This window comes from Berghia stephanieae, chromosome 1 (assembly GCF_034508935.2).
Source record: "Berghia stephanieae isolate SIO BIC M18660-M18661 chromosome 1, UCSD_Bste_1.3, whole genome shotgun sequence".
Lineage (NCBI taxonomy): Eukaryota > Metazoa > Mollusca > Gastropoda > Nudibranchia > Aeolidiidae > Berghia > Berghia stephanieae.
Window position 1 is genome coordinate 99,526,480 of NC_088360.1, and position 20,310 is coordinate 99,546,789.

General features: G+C 36.3%; 1 protein-coding gene across 5 annotated transcripts in view; it reads left to right on the forward strand.

Moving 5' to 3' along the window:
- The window catches only part of LOC144962533 (glycine receptor subunit alpha-2-like), a 213,304-nt gene that overhangs the window by 37,719 nt on the left and 155,275 nt on the right, over positions 1 to 20,310 (forward strand). For 2 of the 5 annotated variants that reach the window (XM_078895544.1, XM_078895546.1), the window contains exon 1: positions 15,029 to 15,169. The exons of 1 other annotated variant lie outside the window; for it this stretch is intronic. In XM_078895544.1, coding sequence (XP_078751670.1) covers positions 15,072 to 15,169 — 98 coding nt within the window. In that variant the 5' untranslated portion in view covers positions 15,029 to 15,071. Of the gene's footprint in view, positions 1 to 14,956; positions 15,170 to 20,310 lie in introns of those variants that run through there. 2 more of the 5 variants (XM_078895545.1, XM_078895543.1) reach the window with 2 other exon arrangements.

Here is a 20,310-nt window from a genome sequence, read left to right on the forward strand (position 1 = left end):
TCCAAACTTGATAAGTATAGATACTCTTGTTCTTACAAATTGAATATTGTTTTCGAAAATCGATCGACTTATTTTTTTGGGGGATTGTTTTGTTCTTGTATTTTTCTTTCTTGCTTTGTCTGGAACCTTCCATACACACTTGTTCAGATCTTTATCTTACACCGGTGCCTTCTCCTTAATTTCTTAATTTGATAATCAGAAATTTCCTACTTAAATGATAAAGATATTAATCAATTTTAAAATACCCCTGCTGCTGACGCCTGAGTTTTTTTGGGTTTTTTTTTTGAGTCTTTTAAAAATTGAGCTTTATATAGCGCAATATTCACTAAATGTGCTCAAAGCGCTTTACAAGGGGTTCCTGGTCAACAGCAACATTTAACATGCAGGACGGGACATGACGCCTGTTAGGCGATATTGAAAATTTTCGGACAAAGACAACGCTGTTAACGACCAGGTACTCATTTTACACCTGAGTACGGTGAGAGAATATGAATAAAGAGCCTTTTCCACGGACTCATCTATGCGACGAGCGCGAGGCTCGAACCCAGGACCTTCCGATCCGAAAGCGAGTGTATACCACTAGACCACATAGCCTTTTCTTGAAATAGACCCTAAGGACGCATTTCCCCTTTGGGGCGAATATAGAGACTTGTCATATTATTATATTTATGACTGTGCTGTTGTTTCGTTGTTTCTTATTATAGTTATTGTTTAGACTGAATGAGGTAACAAAACATAATAATAATATAATAATAATAATATAATAATATAATATAATAATAATAATAATAATAATAATAATAATAATAATAATAATAGTATTAATAATAATAATAATAATAATAATAATAATAATAATAATAATAATAATAATAATAATAATAATAATAATAATAATAATAACAATGATAATAATTAATAATAATAATAATAATAATAATAATAATAATAATAATAATAATAATAATGATGATGATGATGATGATGATGATGATGATGATGATGATGATGACAATAATAATAATATTATCCTTAAACCGAGTATCCTTAAACAGGCAAATAAATCACTAATTACTCTCGGAAATAGCACAATAGAATTTTCAAATAAAGCAAAAACCTTGGCGTCATCATTGATAAAGATCTTTCCATGACAAGCCACGTGAATAACACCATACAATCTATGTACATAGAAATGAAAAAAATAAGCAAAATTCGTAATTTAATACCGAAGCATATAACAGAACTTTTAATTAATTCCTTGGTTTTATCTAAATTGGACTATTGTAACTCCCTTTGGGCGAATTTAACTAAAGACAAAATTAGCAAACTTCAGGTTGCTCAAATAACGCAGCCAGGCTCATTGTACGCAATAACAAAAAATACCCGTCAGCAACTCTTCTTCTCCGTGAGCTACATTGGCTTCCTGTTTAAAAAAGAGTTGCCTATAAGATTTGTACTGTTGTCTACAAATCCCTAAGCACGAACAGTCCCTCCTATATTAAAGACCTTCTAAACATATATGTCCCCAATAGAAACTTGAGGTCAAGCAATGACCAATCAATCCTTGTCAAACCTAAGCCATTGCGTAAAATAGGTGAACAGTCTTTTCAATTTTCGGCCCCCCATTTTTGGAACTCTCTCCCGTCACACGTGAGATGCTCGGATTCGTTGACAACGTTCAAATCTCGCTTAAAGTTTTATCTTTTTACGTCATAATGTTGCAATATTATTTTCATATTTTGTTGTTGTTAAATTGAATTCGTATCACGTTTCCTTCACACTTGTCTCACTGTAATATGTTTTGTTTTATATCACTGTAAAGCGCTTAGAGCCTGTGACAACGGGGTAAAGCGCTATATAAATGCCATTTATTATTAATAATAATAATAATAATAATATTAATAATAATAATAATAATAATAATAATAATAATGATGATGATATATAATAATAATAATAATAATAATAATAATATAATAATAATAATAATAATAATATAATAATAATAATAATAGCAATAATAATAATAATAATAATAATAATAATAATAATAATAATAATAATAATAATAATAATAATAATAATAAAATAATAATAAATTATAATAATAATAATAATAATAATAATAATAATAATAATAATAATAATAATAATAATAATAATAATAATAATAATAATAATAATAATAATAATAATAATAATAATAATATAATAATAATAATAATATAATAATAATAATAATAATAATAATAATAATATAATAATAATAATAATAATAATAATAATAATAATAATAATATAATATAATATAATAATATATAATAATAATAATAATAATAATAATAATAATATAATAATAATAATAATATATAATAATATATAATAATAATAATAATAATTTCCTTTATTCACCTCAAAGGGGAAATTTTTCTCGAGGGTCTATTCCAAGGGGAGACTGGATTAACCCCGGCGTCAGCCGCAGTGCAGCGCCGCCGCAAATTGAGCTAGGGCGAGGTGATTTGCTCAAGGCTACACAACGCAGCGGCGGGTGATCGAACTCGATACCTTTCGGGTAGGAAGCAAAGACCGTACCGCTGAGCCACGCTGCCCCTAACAAAGAAAACCACAAAGCAAGGCATTTTTACGCGTCTCATCATTGTCAGTGCATTCCCAATCATGCTATTTTATAATATCATCCATATTTTTTTAAAACGTCAATATCTTCGAGCAAAACGCATTGCTTTGTAATCCTACACTCCCATCACGCCAATAGTCCACACCCACAGCATGCAGTGATGTGATCATTTGCATTCTATTTTGCATCGAGGTAATTTGTGACCCCCTCGTCTCAAAACGTTATTAAGTCGGGATGATTTAGGTGCTGAAAATGGGATTTGTAGCCAGAAATATCATGCTTAAATTGAGTTCATATGCTTTATAGAGGAGAAGGAATATCATATTTTACAGTGCTAAATACCAACATTTCATATTTTTGACCAGTTTAATTATAATTTGACTTTTTAGCATCTGGTCCATCCCGACATAATACCGTTTTGAGACGAGGGGTCACATTTTGGGTATAATCCCTCAGCCAATTGCTTAAAACGCGCACATATAATATTTGCCTAAAGCCAACGCGCACATATTATTTGCCTAAAGCCAACTCGCGCATATTTGCTTAAAACCAACGCGCACATATCAGCAGACCTGATAACCAAAATCCAACAATAGGCTTGTTTTATAATTATTGTAATGGACAACATTTTTTCGTCGCATTGCTAGTAGTTCCATTTCAACAATGAGCCCATTATAAATTGGGTTACCAGAACTATCATTAAGTGCACGTTGCCTAAACCCATTGAAACAGTCTACAAATGGTTTACAAAAATAAAAGAAAGAAAGAAAAGAGCTAAAAAAAAAAAAACAAACAAAAAACAAAAACAAAACAAAAACATTTTTTAAAAACCCAGATAAAACAAAAACAAACACAAAATAAAAAACAACTTATAACTAGCAGGCTTCAAGCAATCGCCCACTATTGCAAGAATTCAATGTTCTCAAATGATTTTGGAATTCCCTTTAGTTAATCGAGCAGACTGTTTTCTTTGGCTCTTATGACATGATATTTCTTCTCATTAATTTATTTCAGTTATTGAGAACAAACGATATATTTTTTTTTCAAAGATGATGAAATCTAAAATTTCACATATTAAAACATGAGCGTTTATATCGATCAAATTACACTTAACGTACACAATGAGTTTTACCAGGGTTTCCTAGGCAAAAGCATCACTTAAAATGTAGGACAAGATACGACGCCTGTTAAGCGATACTAGTATAACGTTTTTTTTCTACAGACAAAAACAACGTTGTTAACGGCCAGATACGTATTTTACACCTGAGTGCAATGAGACAATGTAAATAAAGAGCCTTTTCCAAGGACTCAACTGGTGCCGCTAGAGTGGGATTCAAACCCTTGAGCTTTCGATCCGAAGGAGAGTGTCAAACCACAAGACCACGTAGCGTCATAATTTGATATCACATTCACTTGATAATCACATTTTAGCCTCTGGTTTATCCCAACGTTTGGTTCTTCGGAGCTATCAGGTCCATGGCCAGGTTTTATATCAGTTTCTTCAAGCATCGAACGGAAAATAACAATAATTTGCTACTCTTTGGATAGCACGATAGTCTATCACAAAGTACTTCCCGCCAGATCTAACAGAACCAACTTCCTAATCACTGCTCGGTGTATATGCGGAGGAGGGGGGTGGAGGGAGGAAGGGGGAGGGGGAAGGGGGAGGGGGAAGGGGGAGGGGGGAAGGGGGAAATGAACAAAAAAAAATTCGACTTCACCTGGGATCGATCTAGGGCCCTTTGCGTGTAATGCGAGTGCTCTACTGAGATATTTGGACCTTATTTATCCCGACAAAATATCTAAGGTCAGTATCAGGCTATAAGTTACCAGTGGTTACGGTCCGATAGTATATATAGAACCTGTTACGATGCGTGGTTACGAAGGTTTTGACGTCATGACTGTTGAACCTTAGCCATCGCGAACTTATAGCCTGACACTGACCAAAAAATGACGTCAAAAAACAGGTCTTTGGCCGCAAAAGAAAACAATGTGTGAGTTGTATTCAATAGTTCAACCAATTGGATCATTTGTTTCCTTGAGCACCACTAACGACAACTCACTAGACGCTGCACAAACCTTAAAACATGACGTAAAACTGTAAGTCCTAGAGGGTTCTAGTGTTGGCAAGCACCCACACTAACTTATCCTTTGACGTCATATTCAGGTTTGTGCAGCACCAAATGAGTTGTCGTGTGTAGAGCTCAAGGAAACAAGTGATCCCATTGAACTATTGAATACAACTCACGATTTGTTTTCTTTTGTGGCCAAAGACCTGTCTTATGACGTCATTTTTCCGTCAGTGTCAGGCTATTAGTTAACGATAGCTACAGTTGAACCCTATTTTCCCATCCATGTTTATGAGTAGTTCTCACTAAACTGTATTACCCAGACTACAAACGTTTAAGTTTACACATAGTTTTGTGTGTTAGTCTGTTATATTCTGGATGGCAATGTTGTGAGCCCTTAAGACAAGCACACAACATCTATTTTTTTAATAAACAGTAAACAGCTGAGACTTCGGATTTCTAACGATAGCTCAGCTGGTAGAGCACTCGCTCCACACACAAAGGGATCCATAATGCTCCCGGGTAAAGTCGAGATTTTTTCTCGACCCCTTTGTCCATCCAGCAGTGGTGGATTGGGTCGCTGAATCAGTTAGATCTGACATAAAGTACTTCACAGTAGACTAGCGTCCTATTTAAAAGGCTAGTAATTAATTGCTATGTTCCGCATTACGCTAAAGACACCGGGATAAGCTCCGGCTCTACGAGCCTCCTGGTTCTGAATGTCTATCACGTTACTTTTCAGCCAAGTGTCAAAGCTGAGTACAGTATTCGATGCCTGTGGAATCCATATTGACACTAATGACAATCATATCATAATTGACATTATTTGGCAGCGACAATAATAATATGATAATGTCGATAAAGCAATTGGTGGATCTCATTTACGGATATTATATAATTATTTTAATCTACATCTTATTAAAATTATCTTCATGTTATGACTTGGATTTAGCGAGAGCTATGTTTTGGGATTATTTGAGTAGCTGACTTTCAAAAAGTCACAAGTCACATCTTGATAGAAAATGGGTTTCCAATCTAGAGCAGCAGTAATTTATTGGACTCCATAGAATCACCAGAGAAAGTTTAGAGTTTCAAAACACTCAGGGTGTTGTTCTAGGAGGCGGAAGCAAGACACATCTTTTCCTGTTTAATGAATGAATGAATGGATTTATATAGCGCCTAGATCAACAATGTACTCAGAGGCGCTTTACAATGCAAATAAAACACAACAATAAATTGATAATTTAAGCATAAAATCTATCATATTGGAATAGCTTTAATCAATTTGTTATTTAATTACCACGCACTGTGCTACAAGATGAAAATTTAGGATATCTATAACATGTAGGCCTAATATAAATGTTAAACATCAAATGATTTCCTAAAGAGATGTGTTTTAAGTTTCTTTTTAAAGTTTTCAAATGTCGGACATTTTTTGAGGGATGAAGGCAGTTGGTTCCATAAGTCACTAAATAAAAGACACATGTAATGTAAATGTTGCTGCTCGAAGCTCGAAGAAATAAATAATAATGTGAAATTGAATGTAAGCTTCAATTTAATAACAGAAACAGATCAAATGAAGCTCACATTCAATTTCACATAAATGACATAAAACTGCGGTTTTCTTGGAATGATGAAAATGGGATTTAGTACGTTCTGAAAGTCACCAACTCATTTGGGCATGGCGTCGAAACCCTGTACATCGCTTATGCTGTGTTGAAAAACAAAAACATCCGCTTATTATGTGAGCCTCATTGAGTATGGATATAGGCTATACTAATAGTACCTTGACATTTCCTTTAATATTATTGTTACTTTTATATTATTTCGATATATCGCACATCCATTTCGATGGCAACTAGAATGTATTGTAAACGTACTCGTACATCAACGCTGTACAGAATACTCATCTATGGTGGCTCAGCGGTATAGTTTGTACGAAAGGTATCGAGTTCAACTACCCACCGCGCTGTGTGGCACCTCAGCCTAGCCTCACTTGAGGCGCTGCACTGCTGCTAACTTCTGGGTTATTCTAGTCTTCCCATGGAATAAACCCTAAAGATAAATTTTCCCTTGGGATGAATAAAGGGAATTTTATTAATTTTATTCATCTATTTATTCATATATTATTTATTTATTTATTTATTTATTTATTTATTTATTTATTTAATATCTATCTATTTATTTATTTGTTTATTTATTTATATATTCTTTTATTTTGCACGAATGCAAAAAAAATCCTTCACACCAAATGTCTCTTCGGAGTCCAAATAATAAATGATAGTCCGGGGAAGGAGTAAGGTCTGGACTGTGTGACATGTGTGGAACAACTTCTCATGTCTTGGCTGAATTTTGCTGTTTGTGATGTCATACAGAAATGCTGCAAAATAAACACTTTGGCTCGAGACAAACCAAAAAAAAACAAAAAAACAACCCAAAAAACGAAACAACCCCCCCCCCCCCAAAAAAAAAAAAAAAAAAAAAAAAAAAACAAAGCAGATTCGTGTAAGAGAGCGTATCCAAAAACAATAAAAGCAAACATAACAACAACAAAAATAAAAACAAACCAAAAAAAAAATGAAAATAGATACCAACTAAACCAAGCCCCATCCAACTAAGAAGCTGGAAGTGGAAATATGTTTGTCACACTCAGAGAAAAGAGAGCAGCAACACAACCCGTCATTCTTTAGACTCTAACCGTAGCCATTCTTAAAATATAGCCTGACCGTAGACATCGTAAAGTTATAGCCTGACACTGACCAAAAAATGACGTCAAAATGTTAGTCTTTTGCCACAAATGAAAACAAATCGTGAGTTGTATTCAATAGTTCAACCAATGAAATAATTTGTTTCCCTGAGCTCTACTAACGACAACTCACTAGACGCTACACACACCTAAAAAATGACGTCAAACTGCCAGTCCTAGAGGGTTCTTGTGTCAGGCTATAATATGTTAACTCACAAGAATCCCAAAGGGTAAGATGTCTAAAACAGAAATAAAGGTGTTATCCGATTGAGTAGCATCTGTAAAACTCACATGAAGCAGGGAAATAAGAAATTGGGGTGGCAGACAAATGGAGGTCTTTTCCTCCTCAAAGAATGGAAAGGATTACGTAGAGTCAAATGAGGAAGACACAATATAGATAGAATAAAGTTGACGTCACTCAGGTCTTTGGTATTGCTTTACTCCATCCACGTTTATGAATGATTCTCATGTAACTGTATTAACCAGAACGAAGTTGATGTCACTCGGGTCTTTGTTCTTATTATTTTGCCATCCATGTTTTTGAGTAATTTTCATTAAACTTTATTAACCAGACTATAAAAGTTCATGGTTACACATAGTTTTGTGTGTTGGTCCGTTATACTTCCGGATGATTATCTTGTGAGCTTATTATCCAAGCAAATACTATCTATAGATAGAATGGAGATGACGACACTCAAGCCTTTGTTATTGTATTTTGCCATCCGAGTTTGTGAGTGATTCTCACTAAACTATATTAACCAGACTATAAAAGTTCATGATTACAAATAGTGTTATGTGTTGGTCCGTTTTACTTCCGGATGGCAATGTTATGAGCTTCTTAGCCAAGTGCATACTATCTATAAAATCCATTGACAACACAAATTATTGCAAATTCCTCATAAACTTTCCGGGGACTTCCTTCGCGATCAACTTGGGCTGGTGCAAGACACAGTTTTGGATGACAATAACGAAGAGGCAGTCTTTTCTAATCTTCAGATAGCGAATTGAGATATTGCTGTCGACTTAGATCGAACGAGTTTCCTTGCCACACCGCCTATAGATCGAACGAAGTTTATGTTACTCAGGTCTTTGGGATTGTTTTTAGCTAGCCATTTTTATGAGTACTTCTCGCTGAACTGTATTATATCAAGGTTACACATAGTATTGTGTGTCGGTACGTTTTTTCCGGCTGACGAATGCTGTGAGGTTTTTGGATGAGCGCAAAGTATCAATAAGACCTGTGACCAACCTCTACAATACGGTGTCGTTTTGAGGTGTCTAGGAAACGTATGAAACTATATTAACCAGACTATTTATAAACGTTCAACGTCACACACAGTTTTGTGTCCGTTATACTTCGGGATGGCAATTTTGTGAGCTTCTTAGCCAAGCGCATATTATTTATATTCTGTTCCTGAAATCAACCGCTGACTTGGGATCAAAACCCCATTGCCTATCACCTGGAGTAAACAGCCCACAGATCCTGAGCATCACTTACAATTTTAACACAGATGATTGAAAAAAAATGCATCGTGTCGTCAGGTTTTGAGATGCAATTCCTTTATCTGTGTGTCAAAATATTGTGAAAAATACTCACTAATTGGGCCTGACCTATTTGTGTATTTGACATGTACAAAGGGCATCTCAGGCCTTTTCATGCAGGAAATAAATAGTCAAGGGGATTAAACCGAAGCCATCGTAAAGTAATAGCCTGGCACTGATCAAAAAATGACGTCAAAATGCCAGTCTTTTGCCACAAAAGAAAACAAATCGTGAAAGGTGTTCAATAGTTCAACCAAAAAAATAAAATAACTTGTTTCCTTGAGCTCTACTACGGCAACTCACAAGACGCTACACAAACCTAAAAAATTACGTCAAACTGCCAGTCCAAGAGGGTTCGAGTGTCAGGCTATAATATGTTAACGATGGCTACGACCAAACGGGGTCGATGGCAGGAAATATTCTGATTGGTCAAAGCTTAGTACCTGGCGAACCATCAATTCTACACGACTTCCTTTAAGGGAAATGTCGGAGAAATTGTATCACGACGGCCAGCTGACAGAATCCCAGGACGAAGTCAATCAACTATTGCAGTCTCTAAAAAAAAACCCGAAAGAAATATAGAGGTGGATTGGGGCATTGGAAACATTTACTTTTACTTGGTTCAGGCCACATAAATCTTGAATGACAAACTACAAAAGTTTGTAAAGAGAGCTATGGAGTGGTGCGGTCTGTACGGAATGGGAGCGATCTATATTCATGTTTTCGTCCAACCTGTAATCGATCACATGATTTGTTGCTGTACAGCGATTGGACATTTCTCAATAAATATAAACACGCTGCTTTGTTTATGAAAGTTGTTGACATACCCATGAGTCAAGCTGAGCAAAATGACCAATTGTGACGTATATTTCTCAGACTGTGAACACTTTTCACTATGTGGGTCATTTTGAGCACACTTTCCAATGTGACACGACCTCGAGCACATGGACATGTAATACAGATCATGCCAATTGATTGCCATAATACTCTGATAAAAAAATATACGCATTTAAAATATTGAAGAATACTCGCCTTTAATAGTAATAATAATAATATAATAATAATAATAATAATAATAATAATAATAATAATAATAATAATAATAATAATAATAATAATAATAATAATAATAATAATGCACATTTGTTAAGCACAGCCTATCACGCTATATTATGCAGACTCCAGGCAAGTTGCAATGACAGGTGAATATATCATAAATTTTATTACATCCCTGCACAGCACGAATGCACTCACAAACACTTAAACACACATAAATACACACGCACGCGCGCGCACACACACACACACACATACACACACACACACACACAGGCACACACAGACACATACAAAAATCATTTTTCATTCATTGTTCGTCGAAACATGACCGAAAACGATGAGTTTTAAGTATCCTTTTGAATGTTTCTAGAGCTGTTGATTCTCTTATTTCTAAAGGCAATTTATTCCAAATTCTAGGGCAGGACCAAGCAGAGCTTTTCTCCACGGCTTTAAGTCTAGTTTTAGGGATCTTTAGAGTTTTTAGGATCAGAAGAGGCTCGAAGACATCTTTGCAGTTCAAAGATCTCAGTGAGCTTTGTCATATACGAGAGTTTTTGACAAGATGGTGGTTATTTTAACCCTCTCCTTACCAACTATTGGAAAATCGTCACATTTGTTATGATGCAACCGTCACTTTTCTCATCCAGATTTCAATTCTTTTTGCTATAGCTATAAAAACTTGACATTCTGTTATAGAATTCATATTGTCGAACAATGTTGCGAATAGAATGTGCTTGTTGCTTTTCTGTTTGAGTAAGAAATGTCTGTTTTTGTGTTGGGTGGGTGTGAAGTTTTGGGGAAAATTCTGAAAATGGCTGGTAAGGAGAGGGTTAAGCAATCGATATTTGAAGGACGACTTCTCTGGCCAACATTTTAAATACGTGTTTGTTGTTGTTTTTTTGTTGTTTTTTTTTTGTTTTTATTTTTATTTTTAGTTGTTCTAAGAGTTGTTTTGTAGAGAGCTTGTTTGAGATTAGAAAATCAATTTTTCTGCAGGCTAAGCCTGTCATTTTGGGAAAATACTGAAAAGGATTGGTATGGAAAGAGTTAGGCGCATTGAGTAAAAGATAATGGTAAACAAAATGTACAGCATTTTTTACTTTGCAATGTATGTATAAGTCCAGGTATATATCATATTGGATGTAACGTTTTTCTGATAAATATTTGTACGGCTATGTGCCCTAGTGGTATGAGACTCGCTTTCGGATCGGAAGTTCCTGGGTTCGAGCCTCGCGCTCGGCGCATAGTTGAGTCCTTAGAAAAGGCTCTTTACTCACATTCTCTCACCGTACTTAGGTGTAAAATGAGTACCTGGTCATTAACAGCGTTGTCTTGTCCGAAAAATTGTAATATTATCGCCTAACAGGCGTTATGTCCCGTCCTACATATTAAATGTTGCTGTTGACCAGGGACCTCTCGTAAAGCGCTTTGAGTACGTTTGGTGAATATTGCGCTATATAAAAGCTCATTATATATATTTCATGAACAGGGAAAGACTCTCTGGACACCTTGTATAATCGTGTGACGTGTATTTTATTCTGTCTGCCAACTGCTCACATTCCAACTCAGAATTTTTGTCCAAGTAGATCCTTGTACATAATGTAATTCACAGTCAATAACCTTTATTACACCGTGTTCTTCTATTGTTTTGTCATTTTTTGAAGCACAACCTTTATCACATTGTGTTCTTTTATTATTAATTTTGCCACATTGTTGTCGAACCAAAAGAAATGCGTGATCTGACATAACACACATTTTTCATTTTGCCTGATAATGTTTATACTATCGTAAAATAACAATAATAATACACATTTTTATAATAATAATAATAATAATAATAATAATAATAATAATAATAATAATAATAATAATAATAATAATAATAATAATAATAATAATAATAATAATAATACAGCGCTCATTCTCGTGTAAAACACAAGCTCTTGGCACAATCCGTTTAGCTGATCCGCTTTGACAAAATTACTTGTTAAAACACTCGAAACTTAGACTTCCTTAATCATTATAAACCTTTAGACCATTTAGGGGGGTGGGGGTGGAGGTCCCGATAGGCCAGTTGTTAGTGCACTGGTTTCTCACACAAAGGGACCGAAATCGATCCCCCTGTTGATCCCAGCTGAAGTCGAATTTTCTTATGAACCCCCCCCCCCCCTCCCATCGCTCCCCGGTCCAAACAGCAGTGACTGGGTTGATGGGATTGTAAAACTTGGCGGAAAGTACTTTCTGCGATAGACCAGGCTAATAACAAATTACTGTTGTCCTTTTTCGCGTTGTCCTGTTGTCTCTGTCCCAAAAAAAAATTGTAATATCGCCTCACAGGCTTCATGTCCCGTCCTACATGTTAAATGTTGTTGTTGGCAAGGGACCCCTTGTAAAGCGCTTTGAGCACGTTTAGTGGATATTGCGCTATATAAAAAGCTCAATTATAAGTATAAATGTTTTTGGACAAATGTAAAGAAAAGTGTTTTGTCAGAATACGGAAGGTTCTCCTTGAAATAACAGAAAGATGAAAAGATCTTTACTCCTTGGGGTTTAAACGAATTTTTATAGCTTTCAATAATATGAGGTGTAAATGCTTTTAAATCTAAATTAGATTTTCGTTTAGACTTCGAACTCTCAGTTTAGGAAAGACCACTTGTAATTCCCGTATCATGAGAGAGAGAAAAAAACTGAGCACGACTCTATATACTTGTAGACGAAATAAGAGGTGAGAATACTATAAGGAGATAGATAAATAAAAAAAGAAAGAAAGAGAGAGAGAGAGAGAGAGAGAGAGAGAGAGAGAGAGAGAGAGAGAGAGAGAGAGAGAGAGAGAGAAAGAAAAAAAATAGACAGATATGCATATCGAGACACTGAGAGAAAAAAGAGGGGGCAGAGGAGAGAGATTGATAGATAGATGGGTATATATATATATATATATATATATATATATATATATATATATATATATATATATAATACATACATACATACATACGTACATACATACATACATACATACATACATACATACATACATACATATATATAATATATATATATATATATATATATATATATATATATATAGAGAGAGAGAGAGAGAGAGAGAGAGGGAGAGAGAGAGAAAGAAGAGAGAGAGAGAGAAAAGAGAGAGAGAGTGAGAGAGAGAGTGAGAGACAGAGAGAAAGAGAGAGAGAGAAAGAGAGAGAGAGTGAGAGAGAGAGTGAGAGACAGAGAGAAAGGGGAGAGAGAGAGAGAGAGAGAGAAAGAGAGAGAGAGTGAGAGAGAGAGAGAGTGAGAGACAGAGAGAAAGGGGAGAGAGAGAGAGAGAGAGAGAGAGAGAGAGAGAGAGAGAGAGAGAGAGAGCGACTTGGAACTGAGACAAGAATGTCAAAATATGCTTTTGGTTTCCATTTACCACACGCCTCTGGGTCAGGTAAGTTCTGAAGCATACTGCTTGAGGACTTATTTATCATCAACATCATCGTCATCGTCATATCATCATTATATCATTATCATCACCATCATCACCATCCTTATCATTATTATTATCATCACCATCGTCATCATCATCATCATCATTATCTTCACCATCATGGTCATCACAACGACAACTACAGCACATTCATCGTCATCGACTTTATTATCTTTCATCTCGTCCTCCTACCATCACAACATCCTCCTCCTCATTTTCTCTTTCCCTCCCTCCCTTCCTCCTCCTTCTCCTCCTCCTCCTCCTCCTCCTCCTCCTCCTCCTCCTCCTCCTCCTCCTCATTACAATCACTGCATGGGGTCGTCAAAGACCTTGTTTCAAATCAGCTAGGCAAGAACATCGAAAAAGAGATACAAACAAACAAAAAAAAAAAAAAAACAACAACAAAATATATAGCAATCGAAATTATTCAAGTGGAAATACCGCACACGCAATGGATCGGGTTTAAAGTTGCTAGGCGCAAAGAAAAATAATACTCCTTCCTCCTATCTCGTTTTCTCTCTCTCTCTCTCTCTCTCTCTCTCTCTCTCTCTCTCTCTACTCTCTCTCTCCCTCTCTCTCTCTCTCTCTCTCTCTACTCTCTCTATCTCTATCTATCTATATCTATCTATTTATCTCTCATATTTAAAATGCATGATTTCACGCACCGTTGATTGATTGTTATGTATATTTTTGTAGATGCTCTTTTTGATAACAATACATTTAATTCAAAATTCGCTCATTCTATCTATCTATCTATCTATCTATCTATCTATCTATCTATCTATCTATTATTAATATATCTATCTATCTGTCAGTCTTTCACGCTCTCTTCTTTGATACATACATTTTTAAAAAGGTCCTCTCAATGGGTGAGTTAAATTCCAGCACATCACGCATAGCGAGTGACAGAATAATTACATAAAAATGATGGGAATGATGATGATGATGATGATGATGAATCATGATGATGACGATGACGATGACGGTGACGACGACGATGATGATGATAATGATGATGATGATGATGATGATGATGATGATGATGATGATGATGATGATGATGATGATGATGATGATGATGATCAGGATGAGGAGGAGGAGGATAAGAAGAAGAAGAAGAAGAAGAAGAAGAAGAAGAAGAAGAAGAAGAAGAAGAAGAAGGGCAATCAGAGATACATTGAAATTGATAGAGGGAAAAATTACACTCAGGTAATGAAAGGAGAGAGATCGACGATTAGAAAGATTATTTATGAGAAATGTAATAGTGAATAATTGAGATGTTACAGGGTACAAGAGAGAGAGAGGGAGAGAGAGAGAGAGAGAGAGAGAGAGAGAGAGAGAGAGAGAGAGAGAGAGAGAGAGAGAGGCGTAATATTATTGCCTCTTTTATTAATTAATTCATTTTGTTTTTCTACCGTTGTGTTTTGACTGGGAGATTTGCAAGTCATAACACAGTAGGAAAGTGATTGAAAACACCGTGAGCACATAGTTATATCAATCAATTGACGATAAGCACTCCTGTTGCATGAACACAACACAATAGCAATGGCGCGAGTTGTCTACATTCGTGTATTGTATGGGACTTTTCTTGCATGTTTTTTCAACTGTGTCGTCACATCACAGGCAAAAGAAAGATTTGTAAGGTGAGTAGAATGTAATTTATTTTCATTATTCTCCTTCTTCTTCTTTCTTTGAAATTGAAAATTAAAGAGTGAAGAGTGTCTTTGTGATTCTGGTTGAGCCGTCCATGTTTGTGTTTTATTTTGGAAAAGAATAACAAAAGTGCTATGGATTTTAAAGTCAATTTAATTGTTATTAGGGGAATGCGTCTGCCATGAGTTGTGTCCCTTAGTTGTGTCCAACATAGTGAAAACTCGCATGAAAACATTATTTGAAAGAGCTTGGGTTTTTTTTTTACGAGTAAACAAAGGCCACAGAGCACACAACACACAGGCAGCAAACAGCTACGGTTTTGTTCTATAATTATTATTATTAGTGGACTCCAGTTGTTATCGAACAGTCAATGATCAGGGGACTAAACAGATAGTAGACGCATTCACTCAATAATTGTATTTGAAAAAACCCACAGATTCCCAAAGTATTATGAGAACAATATGACCCACGATCCTATATGGGTATTCTGTCGGAATGAATTGGACTAAAAAAGCTAGTTAGAATAAAATTATAAGAATTAAGAACTTGGAGTCTCTTGGAGAATGTCAGAAATTGTATGTATTCTCCATCAACAGGAAAAATAATTAACCCCAAGATTGGCCACAAATATGAGGTAAAGTCAGTACCGGGAATGATGCGAAAAATAGAGTTAAGATAGTATGCGCTTGGCTAAGGAGTTCACAACATTGCTATCCGGAAGTATAACGGGCCAACACACAAAACTATGTGTAACCATGAACTTTTGTAATCTGGTTAATACGGTTTAGTGAGTATTACTCATAAACGTAGATTGCAAAAAACAATAAGACCAGAGTGACGTCAACTTCATTCTATCTATAGAGAAGTGTCTAAAACATGTACTGGCTTATGAGGCTGAGTTAATCAAACAGCAAACAAACAAAAGTCCCGTTATTATACCATAGAGAGAATTTATGTTTAGGGTCTATTCCAGGAAAAAACTGGAGCTGAAACCCATGGAGCTGGAGTTTATCCCGGTTTCTATAACGTGAAACAGACAATAGCAATTGCTTGCTATCCTTTGGATAGGACGCTAGTCTATTGCAAAGTTCCGTCCGCCAAATCTATCAAAGCTCAGCTATCCATTTATTGCTGGGTGGACAGGGGGATCAGAGAAAATCTCGACTGAACCCGGGATCGATCTCGGCTCCTTTGCGTGTGTGAAGCGAGTGCTCTACCAACTGAGCTATCGATCGGGACCTCCTTAGTCACATAAAAGCATTTAAGAATTCAATCAAGTATTTACAGAAAGATAATATGTCTTTAAAAATATCTATAACGCTCGAAAATTTAGAGACAGAGTGAGATCATTTCATATCTCGGGTTCGAATGGGTCTACATGTTAATTGTTGCTTTTGGTTAAAGACCCCTTGTAAAGCGCTTTAGCACGTTTAGTGGTTATTGCTCCATATCAAAGCTCAAGTTATCTTTTGATTATTTATGCAACTGAACATAACTCACAAATCAAACAACTCATAAACACAAAAAAGCCACAACAATGAGATACACTTTCCTTTTATGTAGATCTTTGTAATTAATGGACTGGATTTGGGAACAAATGCATTCACTTCATAGCTATTTTCACTTACATAATATCTGCCTGTCAAAAATATGTTCTCCAAATAATATGCATTATTCCCAATTATTTTGTGTGTCACACGGGCTGCAATCTAAAATCTACAGTACTCGGAAAAAACGGTTTCTATAAGGTGAGATGGACAATAGCAATTGCTTGCTACCTTTTTGATAAGACGCTAGTCTTTCGCAAAGTACTTCTCGACAGATCTAAAAGATCCAGCTATCCAATCACTGCTGGGTGGACAGGGAGGTCAGAAAAAAAAAGTCTCGACTCGAACCCAGGCTCGAACTCGGTCCCTTTGCGTGTGAAGCGAGTGCTCTACCAACTGAGTCAATTTTTTCAATGTTTTTTTCTTCGTTTCGTTTTGTGTTGGGAGAAAGGAGAATTAACTGATTGTTGGTTTCCTCCCACCGGCTTGTTTTTAGAAAGTCATAAATAATGCATTTCCTATTCCCTAGAAATTAATGAGAATGAATTATGAAGATGGAAATTACCCAGTCATAATTTGTCATATTGAAAGAATGAAATTGAGGTCACTCAGCTCTTTGTTATTGTTTTTAGACAGCCGTTATTATGATTAGTAAGTACTCACTAAATTGATCAGTCGATAAAGGTTCAAGGTTACACATAGTATCAATATCTATTATGCTGGCCAGACAATGATCACGCCGCTTAACCTGGTTCTGGTAGTCAGAACAGATGTTGTTTTATAAACAATGGCAGTGGTAGCTTGACCCTCTCCTTACGAACTATTGGAAAATCGTCACATTTGTTACGATGCAACCGTCTCTTTTCTCATCCAGATTTAATTTATTTTTGCCATAGCTATAAAAACTTGACATTCTGTATTAATAGAGCTCTTATTGCCGAACAGTAGTATGTACAGAATGAACTTTTCTGTTTGAGTAAAAAATGTCTGTTATTGTGATGGGTGGGTGTGAAGTTTGGGGAAAAATCTGAAAATGGCTGGTAAGGAGAGGGTTAACTAAGCGAGCTTCACAGGTATTACTATCGGAGGTTTGCGTTTCGAGTAAAATACTCACATGTTCTACACGCTTCATCAATGCTACCAATACACAGAACTATGCGTCACCTTAAATTGTTGAGATAATAGTATAGTGAGAACCAACCACGAAACTTGTCTCATAACTGAAGTCAGCTTCATCTATTTCACTGTTTATAAAACAGTCGCTCTGTGTCACAAATCCCATATTTTAATTGAATCATCGAAGTAAATAAATTAGTGACCGATGTTCAAAAATGGAGGGCGCACAATTTTTCCTTGTCGACTCAAGAAGTCTGTGGTGCGAACCATAACTTATTTTACATGCCAAGCAGCCGGCTCGTTCAGTCTGACAGTAGCCATCGTTAAGTTATTTTGCCTGACACTGAAACCCAAAAGGACTGGCATTTTGACGCCATTATTTGGTTTTTACACCGCCTAGTGAGTTGTCGTTAGTAGTGCTCATGGAAACAAGTTATTTCATTGGTTGAACTATTGAATACAACTCACGATTTGTTTGTTTTTTTGTGGTAAAAGACTGGCATTTTGACGTCATTTTTTGTTCAGTGTCAGGCTATAACTTTACGAAGGCCACACAACTCACTGGTCGGTGCAAAATCCAAATAATGACATCAAAATGCCAGTCTATTTTGGTGTCATTGTCAGGCTATAACATAACGATGGCTACGGCCTGACACTGACCAAAAATTACGTCAAAATACAAGTTTTTGACCGCAAAGAAAACAAATCGTGAGTTATGTTAAATAGTTTAACCAATGGGATCACTTGTTTCCTCAAGCACTACTAACGTCAACTCACTAGGCGGTGCAAAAATCTAAAAAATGACGTCAAACTATAAGTCTTAGTAGGTTCTTGTGTCAGGCCATAAGTTAACAATGGCTACGTTCAGCCCCACAGTTTGTGAGTGTTTTTAACAATATTTCGACTTGTTTCTGACAAAATTCACTCGCGAATCCCGACGACGCACTAAAAAAACAAAAACCTGTGTTAAAATTGTGAGTGATGCCCGTTTGGGTGACAGGCAAGTACTCAATATGGCCGTGGTACAAACCGTAGCCATCGTTAACATAATATAGCCTGACACTAGAACCCTCTAGGACTGGCAGTTTGACGTCATTTATTAGGTTTGTGTAGCGTCTAGTGAGTTGCCGTTAGTAGTGCTCATGGAAACAAGTTATTTCATTGGTTGAACTATTGAATACAACTCACGAATTGTTTTCTTATGTGGCAAAAGACTGGCGTTTTGACGTCATTTTTGGTCAGTGTCAGGCTATAACTTTACGATGGCTCCTACAAACTCTGCAGCTTGATGATTGGTCAAAATGAACGTGCTGGAATAGGTCATCAAACTCCCATGCCGGACAAAGAGGTCACTTTTAATGTCTTCTATCCCTCTTACCTGTTTCCCATTACTAAGTTGGTCTCTGTCTTCGCTCTGAATTGAGATTGCTCGGTTTTTTCCATCTCCTGGCTGGTATCCCAGGCTGAGAGGGAAGCAGTCAAATTTATAGTTCCTATTTATAAGAGATGATAGTTTTTCCCTTGTAAATTCTCTCTCTCTCTCTCTCTCTCTCTCTCTCTCTCTCTCTCTCTCTCTCTCTCTCTCTCTCTCTCTCTCTCTCTCTCTTTTTTTTTTTTTTTTTTGTTCTTTCCTTCTCTCTCTCTCCCCTCTCTTTCTCTCGCTCTCTCTTTCTTTCTTTCTCTCTCTCCCCCTCTCCTTCTCTCTCTTTATTTCTCTTCCCCCCCTCTCTCTTTCTCTATCTATCTATCTACGAGGGCTCTTTCATAATTAACCGAAAAATGCCTGTAAAATCCGCGTTTTTTATGCTATCAACAAAATTCTTGCACGTGTTCATACCTTAATTCGTCCTTCATTTCTCTACGTAACAGCCAAGTCTGTCGACACACTTCTGCCAACGCCGCACCATGGAATAGATACCCTCCTTGAAGAAATTTCCGTCAAGGTTTTGAAGCCATTTCCGCACATGGTCAACAAGCTCTTCATCGACATCAAAGCGCTTTCCTGCCAGCTCACGTTTCAGTGGCCTAAAGAGGTGATAATCAGATGGTGCGAGGTCTGGACTGTGTGGTGGGTGTGGCAAAATCTCCCATCCATATTTCTCTAGCCAACCTTGCGTCACTCGTGCTGTGTGGGGTGTAGCGTTGTCGTGTTGCAAAATGACCCCGTTGGTCAACTGCCCTGGGCGCTTTCTGCGAATGGCCTCCCTAAGCTTGTCAAGAGTTTGGCAGTACCTTGCAGCATTGATTGTTTCTCCAGGTTGTAAGGTTTCGAACAGAATAACACCACGACTGTCCCAGAAAACAGTTCCCATTATTTTCTTTGCTGACCGCATGACTTTGAATTTCTTCGCGACAGGTGAGGATGGATGTTTCCATGTCATCGAATCTTGCTTTGTTTCTGGGGTGCAATGGTGCAACCAAGTCTCATCACCGGTGACTATGCTGTCAAGAAAAGTCACATCGTACCC